Source organism: Vanessa tameamea, chromosome 7 (assembly GCF_037043105.1).
Source record: "Vanessa tameamea isolate UH-Manoa-2023 chromosome 7, ilVanTame1 primary haplotype, whole genome shotgun sequence".
Lineage (NCBI taxonomy): Eukaryota > Metazoa > Arthropoda > Insecta > Lepidoptera > Nymphalidae > Vanessa > Vanessa tameamea.
The window spans coordinates 6,953,197-6,973,672 of NC_087315.1; the positions used below are offsets into that span (position 1 = coordinate 6,953,197).

Genomic DNA, 20,476 nt, shown 5'->3' on the forward strand with positions numbered 1-20,476 from the left:
TATTTATATTAATGGTATAATAAAACCTTCATATTATGGAATGGCATGTACTCGTAAAAATAATTTGATTACAGATCTGCTATCATCTTGCATCTTATAAACGATACTATTATCATCTACTAAATGATACTATTATATGGATATTGAATTTTATTAATATTATAATTCAATGTCTATTCTACGTAATCGAAACGTAGCTTACATGAACTTTAGTCATAAGTTATTTAAAATATGCAACTACCGTTTTTTGATTTTATTATGTTCAAAGTCTCTGTAAATTGTGTAGATTATAATAAACGCAATAATATAATGTTCTTTACATATGAACGTATTATTATTAGATAATAATAACCGGATGATGAAGATATCTATATATATTCTTGGATGTTTATATTTTTAAAGGATTTTGCGAGATGAAAGCGCGTTGATGTCTTTGTCTCTTATACATAATTTATTATAGGATTTTTACTATTTTTGCAATGCTAATGGTATTATTTAGATTCCAATAATAAACATATAACAAAATTATAAAATATGTAATAATAGTTTTTAATATTTATGTTAATAATACTAAAAAATAATATTTATTTTTAGATTCTATTTCAAGCAGAAAAATTTACAATTTCCTAATTCATAGTTTCGTTAATAAAATTGTAATAAATACTTAATCGGCAAGAGTATAAGCTTGAGTATAAATACGCAATAAAATAGGATAATAAACGTTAGTCTAATTTGTCATGCTAAACTTTTAATACGTGTTATGTAAAGTTATAAATGTTTAGTAATGCAAATTGGGTACAAAACTATTTCCTACTACAGACGATCACTTTTCATTCTATATCCTCTAGAGTTGGTACTCACTTGAAATGTTTTACTTCTTTTTCGTTTAAGATTAACCACATCATAAAAAGATATTTTTAGATTTTTAAATGTATTGACGCATAAGTATCATTAATAATATAAAATAAAATAAATCTAAAATAAAGACTTTCAAATATAAAATTATTTAATTATGAAATGATATTGAATGCTATACATTAGTGCTTTTTCATATATACTGAAAAATATAATTATAAATGATGATAATTACAATAAAAAGTAAGAAATTATGTCTGTACTCCGCCTTAGTGTTAATGTTTTTTGCTCGTTTTAAAACATGAAGTCGCACTCGATGGCGTTACGTAGGCATGCGAAAAGCTATTGGTAAAAACTGCACATCCATGTTCAGAGAACTTACGGATTATTACGAATTTATTTAACGATCACTATCAATATTCCGACGCATCTTATCTTTAAATGAATTTCTTATAACTTGATAATTTTAACTTAAAAATAGAAGTATTTATAGATTGATCTAAACATTTACAAATATAATTGGAAGCAAATTATTTGTATGGTTCTTTATTAATATCTTATACTTTGCCATAAATATACAATGACATAAACATGACATTAATACATACTTGTAATTTAAGAACATTATTAGTCCGAAGTATTCAAAACAATAATGTAACAATATCAATGGCTTATAATAGAATAATTGCAGTGTAATAACAGTTAATAATTCTTGCTTAATTTGCTTAAACATTTCAGTTTTGGTTTCAAATAGCTAATTTTGAAACAATTACCGACATTCAATGTGAATTTTGTAAACAAGTGTCGGGGTATGATCATAACAAACTGGTGTTGGGGACAGCGGGCTCGGTGTTCAGAAACTTAGACTTGAACAGTGTTCGTCGACACAGCAAAGAAGCCACTAGTGTTGTGTGAAACCTTTCATTTTGACCAGCCGCGTGTGCAGTGACGAAGCCTCCGCACGATGCGTCCGGTAAGTACCAGTGTTTGTTTACTTTCTTTGTTATATATTTATTTATATGATTACTACAACAAGCTTGAGATATTTTATGATTGGTAATACTTAATAACTCATATTTTGTATATATAATATGTTTATTTAGACTTTAAAAATATTAACTTATTAAACTAATATTATCGTTTATCAATATTTATTAAAAATCAATTATATACATATTATATATGTATATAATAAGTGTTAATAAAATATTGTTTTATTTTAAACATTGCTATTATATTTCCTATTTAATATGGCTAGTTAATATTATATAAATTTATATACGCCATGGTTAGCATAATATACTTCTTCGTTTACGTTTAAAAATTATATATACCTTTTCAAAAATATTTCTTAACGAGTACTATACTGAAATAAGTACGAACAGATATTTTATAAGTTTATACAAAGAAAGTCACTCTTGCCTCAGTTAGTTACAGTAAGGAATGTGCAAATTATGTTGAATATCTTAGAACAATCACAGTGACAAATAAATATAACATGTCTTTGATGTAAACTGAATGCACTTTCGCCAAGTGACGTAAGCTGCATGCGTGATGATGCGATCTGTTCCTTTACAATTAAAGCGAATTGTCGGAAAAGACGGCTATTAAGGATTCTGCGTGCGAATAACTCGACGAGACGTTTTCCGACTTGTAAACAAAATTATGTCATCCTTGGAATTTCACAATTTTACTTTCTTTGCAACTACGCAAGAAATTATAATAATACTATTTAAAGCCGTCACAATTAAAATTATTCTATACAAAAGCCCCGAATCTAAATAGTTATTATAATGAGAGTATTTTATGTCATTTAAATAATAATTGCAGAATTCGCATTTAAATAATTATTACTAAATTTAGAAAAAAATACATTGCTCACATGTAGGGTTTATTTCCTATATATGAAGTAAGCAATTACTTCATATATTGCGAATTAGTCAATACCCATAATAAAAGTTTACGAATATTTAATGAAAATGCTCTTTGGTATTTAAATAGAATTTAATTTAATTTCATAACTATTTATATCTACAAAAACAATGTAAGGCATATATAAAATTGAAAATATCAGCAATATTTTTTTAGCTCGCTTATAATACTCTCCTTAGCCCATAGTTTACCCCTGTCATTTCTATGCTACAAAATACGTTATTTATACAATACTTATTATTTATTATTTTAAAATATTTGGTGAAATACGTTTACGTTATCTTCATACTTCGGTACAATTTATGGTAAATATTTAAATATATACATAAATTATAAAAATTTTAATGAATGGAATATTTCATGTTTAAAATACCATGTGAAAAGTCTTCTACTGTTATGAAATATTCAATTTGGCATAGAAATATAATTAGAATATCCTGTTCTTACGAAACACATGAGAAAGAAACGTTGATATATCAAAAACTCTACCGGTTTGATGATCCATCTGTTGTGTAATAAACTGGTAATAAGTGTCGTCGACTCACAACGGTGACCTATGCTCTCTACTAAAATATATTCTAGAATAAGATATATCAATTTAAGTCGTAACGTCTATTAGATAACGCTTCTTCTACTAATCTTACAAATAGAGACGCATACAACAACGATGTCCACTTTATCGGTTCATAAATTATTTAGCAAAAAACACAATAATAATTAATAAAGGCATTTAGTAGATCACAATTAGAAATTTAATACAAAATGTTATAAGTTCTACAATTTTATTATGATTAAACCATAGGAGACATATTAGGAACCAATCTTGAATTTACTAAATAAAGTCAAAGTAAAGGAACGAAGCTGGTAGGAGGATTGTGGCTTTTGTCAGGACAAGGTTTCAAGTTTATTCTGCCAAGCTGTTCCATGTGGGTTGAAGGATGGTTTGGAACTACGCCGGTTTATTAGTGATGCTCACTTGGATATGGATGACAAACGCAAAATTTTCTTTTAAAATTCACGTGTATCTTGGTTATTATGTTATTGATTTATTTTATCTTGAATTTTGATTATTCATATCATATCTTCGTATACAACTACTGAAGTGAAACCACATCATTTCCTACGGTCAATATGAAGCTTAACCTTTCTAAATACTTGAAAATGTATTGTACGCTGTTAACAAAATGAAACAAAAAAAAAATATATATTGTAATTTTAATTTGAGAGATGCAAGTTCTAATTTTAATTATTTAGGCATTTGATATGATTAAAATAGATATTGAATAAGAAAATAAATCACACAGCAAAATACAAAATGATTAGAATTCATCAATAAAAAAATATTTCTTCTTATTTTTATAGAAAGAAATACTATCCTACAGTCTGAAAGAATATACTGTCCTGAGACAAAAAAATTCAAATACATGTTATGTTTTAACAAAATTTAATACAAATTTATTAAAAAAACTAGCGATGAGCGACGTTAAGCATACATCTTTGACTACTTATAATTGTTTGTAAGATTTTAAATTTAGTAGTTTCGAAAACGTTAGGTAAAGAGTGAGTAAATGTTTCGGGTCGGTTAAGTAACAAATGTTGTATCTCACTTATCAATCTTTCTAAGAAAGCATATCACGAAACATCTTGAAGGATAATACTGACATGCTCTTACGATCCACGTTGGCTGTACGTATCCGTTCTTATTTCGAGATAAATAATTCCTTATTCCTCTTATTTACTCATGGCCCGTGAGAAAATGTACTCATTTAAAAAAATAAATAAGATAAACGAAAATATTTGTTTACAAATATTTAAAAAATCGGTTGAAATTAAGAATAATCAAAGTCTATTTCTATTTCGTATCAGGAATAATATTTCAACAACGTAGTAACAAAAACTACAACAACTACTACTGATTTTGAAGTAAATAATACTAATCTCAGTGAGAAGATCGTGCAAACGATAATAAAAATACTATTATGTTCAATTTGACGTTAATAATTTCAAATCTTATGTAATAATTTGTATGTAATATGAGATTATATTCTATGTATAGTATGTTATGTATATTTGTAACATTTTCATCTAAATATAATATTATCATTATATCATTATTGTTATTATTATTACATAGTATAAAACAAAGTCTATACCTACCACTGTCTGTCCCTATGTATGCTTAGATCTTTAAAATTACACAACGCATTTTGATGCGGTTTTTTTTAATAGATAGATTGATTGAAAAGGAAGATTTATATGTATAATAAATGCACAATATAGTAGAGAAACACTAATGACTTTAGAGGTTTCTAAAGTGATGTCGTAAATAAAAACATTTTTTCGCTTACATTGCAAACGCTGGCTGAACCCTACGAGATAGATCAATATAGGTCTTCAGAAAAGTCCACGATGGTATGTGTTAGGGAGGTTTGTGTTAGGGTATCTCTTACGGATAACCCACAGTAATATTTTTTATCCTTTACTTTTTATGAGAAATAATGACTTATTTTCGAAGCGATTTTAAGCAACAAAGCAGAAATCCTTATCCAATTAAGTACATTAAATACACTGAGCATTTAATATAAATTAATATGGCCCTTTACAGCATGTAATTTAAAGAAATATTTTCGAAGAGATTACAGATTTAAAATGCAGGGACATAGCGGTTTGAATTGCCTAATGTCTTAAGAACTGTGAACCTTGTAAGATATTCTGTAGTATATTTAGTATCAGCATTGCACCCGTGCGAAGCCAAGGTGGGTCGCTATTTTATTATAAATGAAAAGGGATACGGTAGTTATAAAGGTGCACTTATACTATAGATTTGCATAAAAAAAACAATTGCTTGATATAAGTGAACATCAAACAATTTCGTACATTTTTCAAGCATATATTAATATTAATTTATTACGAATTTCAACCACTAGTTTACGAGTTCTATTTTTTTTTTTATTTTAATAATAATATGAGTATGAGCTACAAGTGCACATAATGTCTTTTCCAATTACGGCATTTGAAAATGAATTATATTCATGAATTAAAGTCATGCGTAATAAATTATTCAAATGGTATTTAATGTTTGAAATGTATGTTCCGCGAACATTAATACAATAACTGTATTTTAATCTACTTTCAACAAATTATATAGTGCTCTGAATATGTAATTTTATAATAATACGTTACGAAGCTCTCTATGAATATCTTAGAGTAGAATTTAAAAGTATAAATATACATACATTTATACATTTATAAAATAAACTTGTATTAGGATAGTTTATTTATTTATATATGGTCAGCATCAATCTAATAAACTGCCTCGTTAACTGGAATGTAGGTCGAGGAGTTAGGCCAATAAAGTTTTTTTTTTTTGCAAATAATTCATAATTACAGCCGGAACATTGAAGTAGGAGAAGTTAAGAAGTATGCAATCGGTACTGCGCTTGATTTCACTTAGAACATTATTATCACCCGTCAGAAGCTAACATTACTATCCATTAATATTATGCGATATACACAGTTATTTTATATTTATTTATTTAAATAAAAATATGACACAATGATACAAAATGTCACATTTAAATATATCATAACATAAAAGAAGTGTTAAATTATAAGTATTGCATATAAACTAAACTCTTGTTTAAACTTATATAATATAACGTGACTTACAACTTATATGAAATCCAAAGCTTAAACCAAAAATCGATTTCTAAAGATAAATTATTTCGCTTTTACTTTCCTTCTAAAAATTAGTAAGCGAAATTAATAACTAAGTAACTTCACAGATCAAATGTTATCGCCGCACGGATAGAAACGTAAAAATACAATATTTCAGCCTTAAGAACTTAAATTGTTATATATAATTACATAGTAAAAAAAATTAAACAAATTAGGTAATATTTCCGAGAAGTGCTCATTAAATTTAGATATGCTTCAACAAGTGTATGGTTATTTGCAACATCTCATTAGAGGAGGCACGAGCATTGTTTACGAGAGAAATATATGCAATATTTTTATTGTGTTGTCTGATTAACTGATTACTATGCAAGTGTACTCATTGTCTTCACGTGTCGGCTTAATTAATCTCTTTGCTTAGCATCGTGGACTAAAAGATAGATCGAACGCAACAAAACGTAATCAAAATGTTACCATTTCGAGATTATAGCATCAGTTTAAGATCACGTCATAATCATGTCGAAAACTTCTGTATCGACCATGCCTCACTTAGCCACATTTATTTTATAATCCCATGCAATTGTTACGACTGTGGAAAATATTTCACACTCTCTCTCTTTATCGTTATGTTTCTATTTCAACTCACTTCCCTATTACATTGATTTAATGCTCTTCTTGTACACATTGAATTCATTTGTTTTTATACATACTATATAATCCATATACTTAGTATAAAACATTGTAATTTCATTAATGTAGTATTATTTACATGTTGCACAAAATGAGGACGTGAACTACTCTTTATTGAGAAAGATGAAAATAAAATCACCATAAAAGATTAATGTAGTGTCGGATATAATATTTCAGCGTTCACGTCAGACGGACCTCGGGGCGACCGGTGCTCTTATAATTTTATTGTATTAAATTCCTCGAGCTTTGACTGATATTATCTTACACAATATACGAGGCGCCAACAAAAATAAATTATGAAATAATTGACCCCTGTTATAGGTTACTTTGCATATTATAATTTACATATATGTAAAATTGTTATTACCTTATCTAATACAGCATACATATTTCAATATAAGAGTGAGTAAAACGAAAACGATAAGTACTAAGTATTATAAATAATAGGTAAATAGATACTATGTATAAATGTATATAAGACTAATGTTACATGTAAGTGATTTAAATGTTAAGGCATGAATGAAGATAACCAAATTTAAGCTTTTAACTATTTAGTAATTTAAAGTTAACAAACCATTTGATACAACTGACGCTTTATTCAAATAATAAAAGATTCGCGCTATTAAATAATTCGCGAAGAATATAAAGCCTATACAAAGTCTATAGTCAATCGTCAATCAAATCGATTAATTTGCGAGTATCATAGAATTGATTCATACGAAATACGAATGCAAACTCTACTTTGTTAAAAGTAATCAGTGTTCACCTTTGAAAGAGAAATTCCTCCTTTGTTGACAATAACGTCTTATGTAATTGGTCCCATTGTATGTATATAAATGACTGTTGTCAGACGTAGTTTAACAAAACCACCTACAATATCTACAATGATATTAAGGTAATATGAATATAAACTCATTGAGAAGTATTGTCCTGTTGTCCATTGACGACGAGCTTGCCTGTCAAATTAAATATGATCTTCTATCTATACCTACAACAATGTATATTTGATATCGTAATAAATACTATAGTACTATTAATTTTAGTGTCTAGATTACAAACTAGATTTCAAACAGTACTCATTTAATTTAGGTTTCCACCACAAAGTTTAAGGTTAACTAATTAGGAACAAAAAGTAACTAGTAAAATGAATAATAAGACAAGGTAACATTCAATATTTTTTTATTAATTATTTTATAATACGGAAATTATTACATTACGTTTTTTGAATAGCGTTACTTATACACTTTAAACCAACGTAAATACATATCTAAGTATGATGGTTGGCAATTCACAGCAAAAATATATAAAGTACTTACTTTTTTGAAACTATTTATATTTTTGCAATATTCATCATTTTATTATTTTACGTGATTTTAAAACCAATTGAAAATCTATCCTTCAAAAGGTAGATTCTACGATAACATTTAGGACAATCTAAGTATAAACAATACGTATTTAGAAGCGCAGCGCTTGCTCTGAGAATATATTCTGCTTGAAAGGTGACCTCAGGTCAACTAAATGGTTTCAATTTAAGTTTCACCAGCAAATTGTAGAGAGCAATTTCTAACTCGCCACTTTTCGGAGTTTCGATGAACAATTACTATGAAGTGTAAAAGTATGAATGGTATTAAATATTCTTTTTTAGCCATATAACCTACCATTTATATGTACTCGTTGCAAAATATCTTTCAATTAAAAACTTACTCAATTGTAAACATACCATTCCTGTGGTCATTTCCAAATTTTATGTAAAATTTATGTTAAGTAATTCTCACTATAAACGTTTGCAATGTATGTCATCCATTTTATATATAGCCAATGATCACTACAAGTGCAACTCTGTCGCAACGTTGATGAAAATAATAAAAAACCGATACGATCGCGATGAGTAGTAAAGAATAAGAAGTTATTGTAAAAAAAGTACTATTTTATTAATGGCTGTATAAATTTTAAAGCGTGAAAGTGTAGAGAACCCGGCAATTTACTGTGGACATAATTACAAGTACAGATTATAAATCATAGCTCGACGGTCATTGTTGCTGAATCAATGGGTCACAAGCGTTGGAATGCTTCGAGCAAGATCTTCTTCGCGTAATGTCTTACGCACGATCGTGCGCACTTGCGTAATATGAGATATTCACTCTTAATTAGGGTCCCATACTAAAAATGGTAAGATATTGACAATCCTTATGTGAAACATTTCATCATACGTCGTCTGTCATGGCTGTTTTTATAGTAACATATACACGTTTGTGATTTGATATATTTTTTAAATATACTACGCTTAAATCAACTGGTGATTTTTTTTATTTCTTTCACAATACAGTCAATATGGCATTCGTTATATAACTATTGACGAAGCTATTTGGTGTTCAGTGATAATTGTATGGTTAAATAGATACCTACATAACCCTTGACATACAAATTCCCATCACATTGTAACTTTCTGTAACATATTGACGCAAAAAAATTTAAGAAAGTATATATATTTTTTTGGAATAACCCTATAGGTAATCATGTAGTCCTTATTTTATTGCAGTTATCTATTAGTCACGGAACTAACATAAAATAACACAAGTACGCGACAAATAAACACAAAGCTAACGTTATTTATCTCCGGTGCGTAGGTGTGCTTTATTGATTTTGACATTTTTTGAGCCGTGAGTTATGAATAGTGAAAGCGTCTCGTTAGTTTGCTTAATATTGCTTAGCTTATCTTAATTACATGCACAAAGGTGCGTGCTCAATATTATATTCTACTAGTTGAAAAACGGCCTACGCTAGGTTAAAATAAATAAACTAAACAAATACTATATAAATTATTTAAAAACTTGTCATATAACCTTTTCAAAAACGTTGATCTATAATTTATTATGGATAAGTTTCAATCGAGTCTACCGTACCCCTGCACGAAAATATTATTTGGAAAAAACTGAACGCACCCGTAAACGTCAAAAATGACCGCCCGAGTTGAATTTTATGGGTTTAATATTAAAATATACAAATTTTGCAACAGGTAGACAACATATATCCATATGTTGAGGCAAAAAATATGTTGTCTACTAAAAAAGAAAATGTTTTTTTTAACGATCTATAGTTGTTCGTAGGTTTCGGTCGGTTTCGATCGACTTGCACGAAGTTATTAATATAGATTTCGGAATTATGTATAACGTATATTTTATATATATACGTTATATATATATATATATATATATATATATATATATATATATATTATTTAAAGAATACAACACAAACTAAATAAAAAGTTAATTTGATGATAATGGACTTCATCAATGGAGCTGACCGATTTTGGCCACTGCATCTGATTTCAAGGTCGACTAGCGAACTACGCAGGACATATTATACATAAGTTATTCGCTTATCCTCATAATGCAATAGGATGGCAAACCCGACACAGCCGGAAATAGTTCAGACGTAGGCTCACACATTTCTAACTGTCAGTCTCCGGCCTGCCACTAAATATTTTCTATAAGATGCTTTACAACGACCATAGATATCGCAAAATATCGATCTTGACAGAATGAATATAAGATTCCGCTGTAATATGTCGTCCCCTAACAACCAAAGTTTACGATGTTTTTTATGTCTTAAGTACGCAAAGGAACGCTGTATTATAATCAATTTAATAAATAGTTAGCGTCTGAGTGACTAATGAATAAAATTGATCTCAATATGAGTATTTTCAAAATAATTTTAGATTGGTAAGAGTAGTAGATATAAAGTAGATTGTAAACAAATAAATATTTTTCTAACAAACTCATTAATATAGGTAAACTGCAATCTGTAATCATGCGAAAAGACTATAATTATATATTGATAATTAATTTTAATTGACAAAATGCTTTGCGATGTTTTAAAAATAATATATTTTTCAACTGATTAAAATGTAACTAAATATAATGATAGTATATTATGAGTTACAATAAGGACATTGATTTTATATTAGGATTTTAATTTTATTAAATACATATGACGCATCTACGAAAAAAACATAATAACAAAGTCTAATACAAATGCTCTGTATTTACAATATTCTGAAGTGGTTATTATAACTCCAAGATACTATTAATAAATGATATTCACGTTGTGCATGATGGGAGTATTTCGTCAGTCACGTATTTGGTGTAGTAATATACTTCATTGTTGTTAACTATCCTCGATGTTATGTGTCATTTCAAATGTTTCTTGAACAATGTAGACACCATAAAATTAATGTGTATCAGATGTAGGAAAATACATAATCAAAGATCAAGCATAATTCGTGCAATCTTATTAAGATGAGACGTATTATTCAAATATGTATGTGACAAAGAAACACACCATTGTTGTGCATTCATCGAAATATTTCAGTTTTCTGTAAGCCGTACGATTTATATTTTTAATTTAAATTAATTTAAATAGAAATATACATAAAACAATAGTTATATAACTTAATTAAATTGTTGAAACTTTAAAATAGCACGATTTACATTGATGAATTAAATTTAACATAAATTTGTACTTTGTTTGTATTTATCTCTTAATCACATTAACTAAGACAGTTTTCACTTTGAGTGATTTTTGGTTATATAACAATGTTAATTAATTTTATTCTTGTGTTTCAGGTACCAGCAATTATTCTTTGCGCTCTTTTTTACCTTGGTGTTGCCCAAGATACGACAAATTATGATGATAATAATGTTAAGACAAACAACGTAGAACCATCGCCATCGGTTCGTTTGGATCCCTATATAAGAAAAGCATTGTTAAAAGCACTTAGTGATCTTGAAGAGAATGAAAATGTAACCATCTCTGAAACAACAGATGGCACATCACCTTTTTTTTCGGAAAATACTAGTGACGAAGTAACAGTTTCACAAGCTAAGAAAGAAAACATACAAATTCATTCGTTTGTTGTTAATGGCCAATCTGCGTTTAATAATTCATCACATGTTACTCCAATGTTCATAGATAAAAATATATCAATTTTAAGCACAACAGTCGGTAATGTTGAGAATCATGATATAGCAAATCCGACAAAAACGCCATTCAATGAAATTTTCCAAACAAGAGAATCTGGCGTTAATATACAACAAGTACGAAGCATACCAAGTGCATCCAAAACAAAAGACAGCAATTTTGCCCAAAATAAATTGACAACAGAGAAACCTCGCCGCATTTCAACAACTACAACATCAACAACAACTACGACTACAACACCAAAACCAACGCACAATGAAGATGGCGAAAATATTGAAGAAGTGAGTAAAAAGGATGTCCAAGTATTTCAAGCACCCTTAGTAGCGGCTTTTACAGTTCATCAAGATGCAGACGGAGTACCAAAAAAAGTTATACCCATCTATCAGCAAACAAATATTCAAAGTGGTTCAAAAACATCATCAATATCAAACTTACCAACGAATATTCCACAACACTTGAACCCAAATAACCCAGTCAACTATATACAAGACTTTACTTCCACTGAATTTATCAGTCAACAGTTAACTCTACAAAAACAATTAGAAGATAAACAAAGAATTTTGGAAGAGCGATTACGATTCCTACAAATACAGCAAAGGCAACAAGAAGAGTTATTAAGGAGTCAACAAGTTCTTTTGCAACAGAAGGAAGCTGAAAGAATACAACAGTCGCTGTTTGAGCAAGACCAATTTAAGAAACAATTATTGCTATTAGAACAACAAAAGCTTCCAACACAACAATTATCTAATTTTCACGCACATAAAAACTTTCCACAAAACCAAATTTTAAATCAAAACAACCAAAGACCACAAAAATCCCAAGTATCAATTCAACCAAGCGTTTCTTTAGACCAAACCAATACCCTAGCCGCTCAGCAGCAACTTCCAAACAGAGAAGCTGTTGATTTTCTTATTCACTTACGTACGAAACAACAAAATCAGTTTCCTCTACAAGACAACCATCTCCCTCAAGGCATAAGCAATTTTTTGCAACCTAATTCTGCCCAAAATTTTAATCAAGGCTTAAATTTTCAACTAACAAATCAAATAAAATCTTCAGATGACCCAAGACAAAAACAAGGTACTCGAGTATTTCGTCATGAAAGTGGTGTTGGGAACTTAGGTATTAATATTCCAAATTATAATAGATTCAATACGTTTGACCCACCATTTACAAACCACTTCTCAACACCAAACAGAATTAGCCAGTTCAGTCCAGATGTCGAGTTAAAACAGTTATTAGCTCAAAGTAATCTTAACTCACGAGCGCAGGAAGATCTTAATATTGTATCAAAAGTTTTGTCTCTGAATCATGGAATTCCATTTCACAACATTCCTAATCGATTGTCTTTCGATAATCGAAGACGTACAAGAACTTCGTCGTAAAAATACTAAAACATATTTTGGAAATAATCATAGATGAACTTTCAGTTTTTAAATGTTGTGTACCTGTTTTGATACGAGTTTCAAGCATTATTTCAACAGATTTCCAGGGAGAGCGTTTTTTCTTATGTGCAAAGAACACGAAGTTATTTTTGAGTAAGTCATACATGAGACACAACCCAAAGATATCAAGGTGACTTTGTGCATTGTACTTAGCATTAATCATATTATTTCACAAAGTTAAAGACAGTTCAATCCACGATATCGCACCCAACTCTTTTTCCCAATCGCTACAGTGCCTGATGTTACGTACAGACTACCTCTGTGAGCAAAATCTAATTATTCAATTATTATTTTTATCATAATCTCTTACTATAAGCTAAAAGCTTAGAATAGAACATCAGTACGAAACAATATTTTGTTAGAAAAGTGCTGCCACGAAAATGAACTCAAAATATTTTATAAATTACTTACGAAATTAATTAAAAGTCATGATACTCAAATATATATTATAAATATTTGTAAAGGTTTTTTTTTTAACAATAAGTAGGTAGGCAGTATATCTCTGCTGATTACGATATTTTACCGTAATTAAACTGTCCTGGCAGTTGGCGGCTCTGCTCGAAACTGACTCAGGCTTAACTCTCCGTAACCTGCGCTTTCACCTTGCGGAAAGACCTGCGTGTTTTAGTGGATTGAACTATCTGAACTGAAAGTTAATTTTTGAAATAAAAACAAAACATTATATAATTTTTAACGTAAGAATTTATTTATTTTATATTAGTAATTTTTGCCATAAGTAACTGTAACAGTAGTTTATAATAACTGCAGTAAATGTTGAATGTAACAATGTTTTATTTAAGTAAGTAATCATATAGTCATAATTATAAAATGATGTTTTACATTAGTTATTATAACAGTGCACTAGCCATCTGTATACTATATAAAGCGTATTCCGATTGGAAAAGGAGTAAAATAAAAACACCTTAGATTTGCGTATTATATCTGATTTGCTAAATTGTATTGCTTGCTTATTGATTTTCCAATTCTTAAAAGTTGACACTTTATCGCAATCGAATCAAAACCTAATCATTGCCGTACAGTTGTTTTCCTATTCTACATCACATCACATTGCATGTGGGCTCAGGTAACCACATATCAGTTAGTCCGGGTGCTCTCCAGCATTCCGTCTAATAAAAACAAAACTAAAAAATAACAGAATATGAGGACGCTAAAAAAGGTCCGATTTAATTTAAAAAGGAATATAAACATAATTGTCAAATTTTAATTGTTAATTGTTGTAAATCTTAAAATTGTACAAAGTATGAAGTAAGAACTCGATTTTAAGAGTAAGGATAACTATAAATAATTATTTCAATTATTAATATTTAGATTTATATACATATCAATTTTATATCATGAAAATAATATATATCAACAGCTTAGCTTGTTAGCTTACATGACCAGCAAGCTAAAAACTTTATCGTCCGTATACTTAATAATCTTATATGTACATTTTGCATGATAATAGCAAGTTTAGTTTTAGTTTTTGAATATTTGTATAGTTACATATTTATATAGTAAGAATATTCTAGTACTTTGTATCATTATTATAATCATATAAAGGAATAATTTTACAAAGTTTAAACAAAAATTGTAGAAACTATTAAAGCTCATTTTAACAGACATCTGTTTCACTTAATTTTTTATTTGAAATTGCATTAAAATTTACAATTTACTAAAATCAAACATGTTGTATGCCTTTGTTTAACATTATGTTTTTTACTCTTTTCGTTAAGATCCTATTCCTAATATAATGTAACTTTTTGTAATTCTCAAACTTGAAATACTGAATACATAATTTTCAATAGAGACTTCTGTTTTAGGTTAAACTTAATAAATAATAATAATAACTTATTATCATGATGATGACGTCCATTAGCATATTAAACGCACGAAAGTGCAACCCAGATACACACTTTTCTCTCAATCTCATAAATCGTAATCTGGTGTTACAGCAATCTGACACGACCGAAGAAAGTTACAATACAAACTTTGTTCGTCTACGATTTAAAAAAAAACACAAAACAATGATACCTTTATGAATGATTTTGAATTAATAAGGTCTACAAAATTTTGGACCGAATTGAAAAACTTGCCAACTTTTGCCTGAACATTTTTTGCTTGATTTCCGTCAATAACCAAATTGAGAAGTTAATCATCTAATTAATTCAGATTTAGTTTTTGTTAAATAATAAAAAATATTTGACCTGTGATTTATCAAGATAATCTATAATTTTTGAATGTACATGTTATTATCTAACTTAGTATAATGTTTACCATATTCAAATAACAGATGAGGGTTTTGTTATACGGTCTCATTGTATAGTAAATTATAATTACTCACAGAAACACATTATTAAAGACATGAATAACATAATGAAACATATTTGGGTGACTATCAATGTAAAAATGGACTCCTCTTTCAAATCTTATTACAAGTTGGTAATAATGTTTCTGTGGATTGAAATACTTTTTTTTTTGAGGTTTTAATTGATAGACAAGATATAGATATAAATATATTAAATTTTAAAAAAAGTCGAAGGAGCCAAAATAATGCTATTAATATTGAAACATTAAAAGCAACAACAAAATGACAAATAAATCATTAAAAACATTTACCCTGATTTAGAGGATAAATAACTGTATACTCTAAGTATTAATCCATACTTCCATACTTAATATTATAAATGCGAAAGTAACTCTGTCTGTCTGTCTGTCTCGCTTTCTCGCAAAAACTACTGGACCGATTTAAATGAAATTTGGTACACAAATAGTCTAGAGTCTTAGAAAGGACAGGCTACTTTTTATTTGGAAAAAGTGCTGTAAAAGGTTGAAAAGAGGGATGAAAGGTTGTTGAAAGTATCATTTTTAGAACTAGAAGCATAAAACTTATACTTTAGGCTGTACACTTATAAACTAACATATCATGACACCCACTAAGGAGCGAATTTTGGAAATTCTACCCCTAAAGGGGTGAAATAGGAGTTGAACGCTTGTATGGAAATCCGTATTTTTTAAGTTCGGAACATGAAACTTTATTTTTGGGATACTGATTAAAAATGTTTTGATACGTATTTAAACGTCTCTGGATATTTTACGCCTAAGGAGGAAAATAGGGGTGACATTTCGTATATAAGATAGTCTGGGAGATCGTCATTTTTTAATTTAGAAGAATGAAACTTAATTTTTGGGCTAATGATTAAAAATGAGTAGATACATATTTAAGCGTTTCTTGATATTTTATGTCTAGAGGGAAAAATAGGTGTTGAAATTTCGTATACAGGTTAGTCTGGAAGTCCGTCATTTTTAAAGTTAGAAGCAATAAATTTTATTTTTTGGCTACCGATTAAAAATTAGTTGATTCGCATTAAGCGTTTTTGGATATTTTACGCCTAAGGAGGGAAATTGGGTTAACATTCCGTATACAGGTTAGTCTGGAAGTCTGTCTAGAAGCATGAAACTTTATTTTTGGGCTACCGATTAAATGAGTTGATTCGCATTTAAGCGTTTCTGGATATTCTACCCTAAGGGCTGAAATACACACCAATGTGGTATACAAAAAGGTCTTAAATTTACGTGATATTTTAAGTTAATTTGTAAATATATTCATATTCTACGCGAGTGAAGCCGCGGGTAACAGCTAGTGTAAACATAAATACTTAAATAGAAATATTTAAAACAGTAACATAAATGTTATGGAGATTCGTTATAGTTACTGAACTATCGGATATCCGAAATAAAAATATATTCGTTACCGTAACCGAAACCGATGAAAATGAAAATTTATTATAATTTTCTTTTTTTTTATTGTACTTTATTTAAACTTTTCAAGATACTAGCTAATTATATTTTAAAGCTACCTTTTTAATGTGATGAGATGAAATATCGACGTAATTTATTCGATATTTTTCATCGGTAGATCGATTTAAAAATTACAAGCAAGTAAGTTGTTAAATCGTATAAAAAAATATATTTTTACAATAGCAACCCACCTAATTGTTGCCATATACTATATACTGCACTGGGTTCAAGATGTGTAATTTAATAAAGAATTCTGTAACGGAAAAATTTAAGTATTTTTCTTCCATTAAAAACATTATAGATTGAACTGTACGAATTTATTTCGAAAAAATATTATTTTTATACTCTTAAATAATAATATATTATCCAAAATTTATATAATAAATAATTTAGCAATGATATATTCATTGACTCTATGGGAGGTCTATTTACAATAGAGTAAATAGACTGTAACGAGTATCTTATGGGAGATAAGGTACTCGTTACAGCGTTGCAGAAGTATCGATAGTTTTACTATCGATAGTTGACTTCGAAAACTATTCAGGATATCGATAGTACTATCGATAGTATCGTATTGATCAATACTATCGATACTATCGATAGCTCTCCGTGAGCAATACTATCGATAGTATCGCTAGCTCTCTGTAAGCAATACTATTGGTAGCGATACTATTGCTACTATCGATAGTATCGATAGTTTTAGACTATCGATAGCCAGCGATTTTTTTACAGTATTAATTTTTTAATGTAAGTAATGTATTCGTAATATATTCTAATCGCTACACTCAAGATTACTACAAAAAAGTTTCATTGTAATGCCACCGTCCTCCTAAAAGTTTTTTTAATGTTATGAGTATTTATAATGTTTATTTATAAATCAAACAAAAAAATATTGACAACATTTTTCACATTAAAATTTTTCATTATTCCTTATTCCGCACAAAATGTCTTAATTCTAAAAACAAATATTGTGGTAAATTTAATTTCATTTATTTAAATATTCACTATAGTTGGCCTACTAAATTACTTATCTTGAGAAAGTAATACTATCGGAAATTACTGGCTATCGATAGCACAAAACTATCGATACTATCGAGAGTTTTGGTTAAAAGTAATGGTTTTTGCAAAACTATCGATATTATCAATAGTATTGCTCATGGGAAGCTATCGATAGTATCGATACTATCGATAGTATCGATACTATCGATAGTATTGACACGTGACAATACTATAGATAGACTATCGATAGTATCGCTTACACCTTAACTATCGATAGTCTATCGATAGTGGATTATCGATATGCAACACTAACTCGTTACTTGAAGTTGACAGTTGGCACTGACAGTTAAATCATAAGCTTCCCAAAAATAATTTCTTCGCTAATTATTAATAAAAACAAAATCAATCGATAAACATAATTTAAAAATATACTTTACAACATAATTTTAAATAACATTTGTGATGAATATGCGACTGTATTGAAAGAGGTGTCAACATCTTTCGATACCCTATTATAGTTACTAAGTAGCAATTCTATTATGGTAGTGTTAAATAAAATGGATAGCGTGGGTAATTTGGAAGAACAAGCACTTAAAAGAAAAGAAAGATTAAAGAGTCTTAAACGTAAATTGCCAAACGAAGATACTTCAAGTAATACCACAAAAAATGAACCAATTGTGCTTCCAAAGTAAGTGCTTAATTGTAACTTAATTGTTTTAACATATTATATCATAATATTCTAAAAAATATAATCTTTTCCAGGCCTAAGTTTAGGAGTTATAAACCTCAAGATGAAACTCTACAAAAAGAAAAAATAGAGGATGCACAACCTTCTTTAGTTGAAGCAGAAGTCAAAGATTTAGTTGAAGCGGGCAAAGAGAAGGTAAAATAGAGTTAAGAATTCATTTTCAAATTCGATTTCATACCGCATTCAAGATAAGCCAACTATACAGTTCATTTTATAGTACACAAGTGTGTGTGCAAACACAGGTACACTCCCTATTTCCTCGTTCTCATAATTAGATGGGAGGGCTTTTCAAGGTATTGTGTGCTCACACTTCTAGACTAGTTTGCTGCTGAGATTTTTTTTAATAGAAAAACACAATATATTTTTTTTGGCCTTACCTGGAGTTTTAATTCAGTACCAAGGGATCTGCAGCCTTATATCTAGTCATGACACCAACATGTTATTCATGTAAAATATATCGATAAAGTATGTAAATTTTAAATAAAGTAACATTAGGTAACAATCTTTACTTTCTAAGTAAAATTATTGACTAAGAAAAATAAATGTAATGGTTTCATGAAAAATAACCTCAAGAAATATGTAAGGGCTCCAAGCCTTACATATTTCTTATAGTTATTGATTTGGCCAACAATATTGATTTAAAAATAAAACATATACAGTATATTTATTACAAAGTATTTCACTAATAATAAATATTAAGGCTATCCATTTCATTGTGCACTCTTTAAGTCTGTATTTGTGTATGCTTATAAAAGACAATTTAACTGTCCAGGTGATATTACAAGATTTGGATATATCAAGCTTAGCTCCACGGAAACCAGACTGGGATTTAAAAAGAGATGTTGCTAAGAAGTTAGAGAAACTAGAGAGAAGGACACAGAAAGCAATAGCTGAATTAATTTGGGAGCGACTTAAACAAGGTAATGAAGAAAATTTAAGCGCTATGGTTACTATGAATGAAAATAAACCTACAGATGATGATTAAAATTTATTATTATTACTAAATTTATTTTGAAATAAATAAGAAATAAACTTAGATCATAAGAATATTTTTGGTTTTTCACTTTGTAACCACCGTTCAATATATAAGTATACATTACTTAATAATGAATTCATCTTAATGTTGCATAATTAGAAGTCACTAAATAATATAACCAAACGATTATCAAGATCTTGTATAACCTGCAAAAGGGGAAAGGATAAATTAAACTTCAGCATTTTAATGACAGTCTTCATTTTTATGACAGTATAGATGAACAATGTTGCCATGATCGATGATTTATATTGGCCATGAATGAATGAAATTAGTTTTTATTAAAATACACTAGTAGTTAAAATTAATTAAAAT

The 20,476-nt window shown here is 28.7% G+C and overlaps 3 protein-coding genes across 3 annotated transcripts in view; all 3 read left to right on the forward strand.

The window, feature by feature from the left end:
* LOC113401217 (signal recognition particle 19 kDa protein) overlaps positions 1–20,476 on the forward strand; it is a 232,267-nt gene that overhangs the window by 82,580 nt on the left and 129,211 nt on the right. The window lies entirely within an intron of this gene.
* LOC113401296 (probable serine/threonine-protein kinase MARK-A) lies at positions 1,698–13,792 on the forward strand. Its single transcript, XM_026641151.2, has 2 exons — positions 1,698–1,828; positions 11,781–13,792. The coding sequence occupies exons 1-2, from the start codon at positions 1,820–1,822 to the stop codon at positions 13,518–13,520; spliced, it is 1,749 nt and encodes a 582-aa protein (XP_026496936.2). The 5' UTR covers positions 1,698–1,819; the 3' UTR covers positions 13,521–13,792.
* On the forward strand, positions 18,760–20,175 carry LOC113401249 (coiled-coil domain-containing protein 12). The gene is made up of 3 exons (XM_026641085.2): positions 18,760–19,068; positions 19,143–19,263; positions 19,901–20,175. The coding sequence occupies exons 1-3, from the start codon at positions 18,920–18,922 to the stop codon at positions 20,111–20,113; spliced, it is 483 nt and encodes a 160-aa protein (XP_026496870.2). The 5' UTR covers positions 18,760–18,919; the 3' UTR covers positions 20,114–20,175.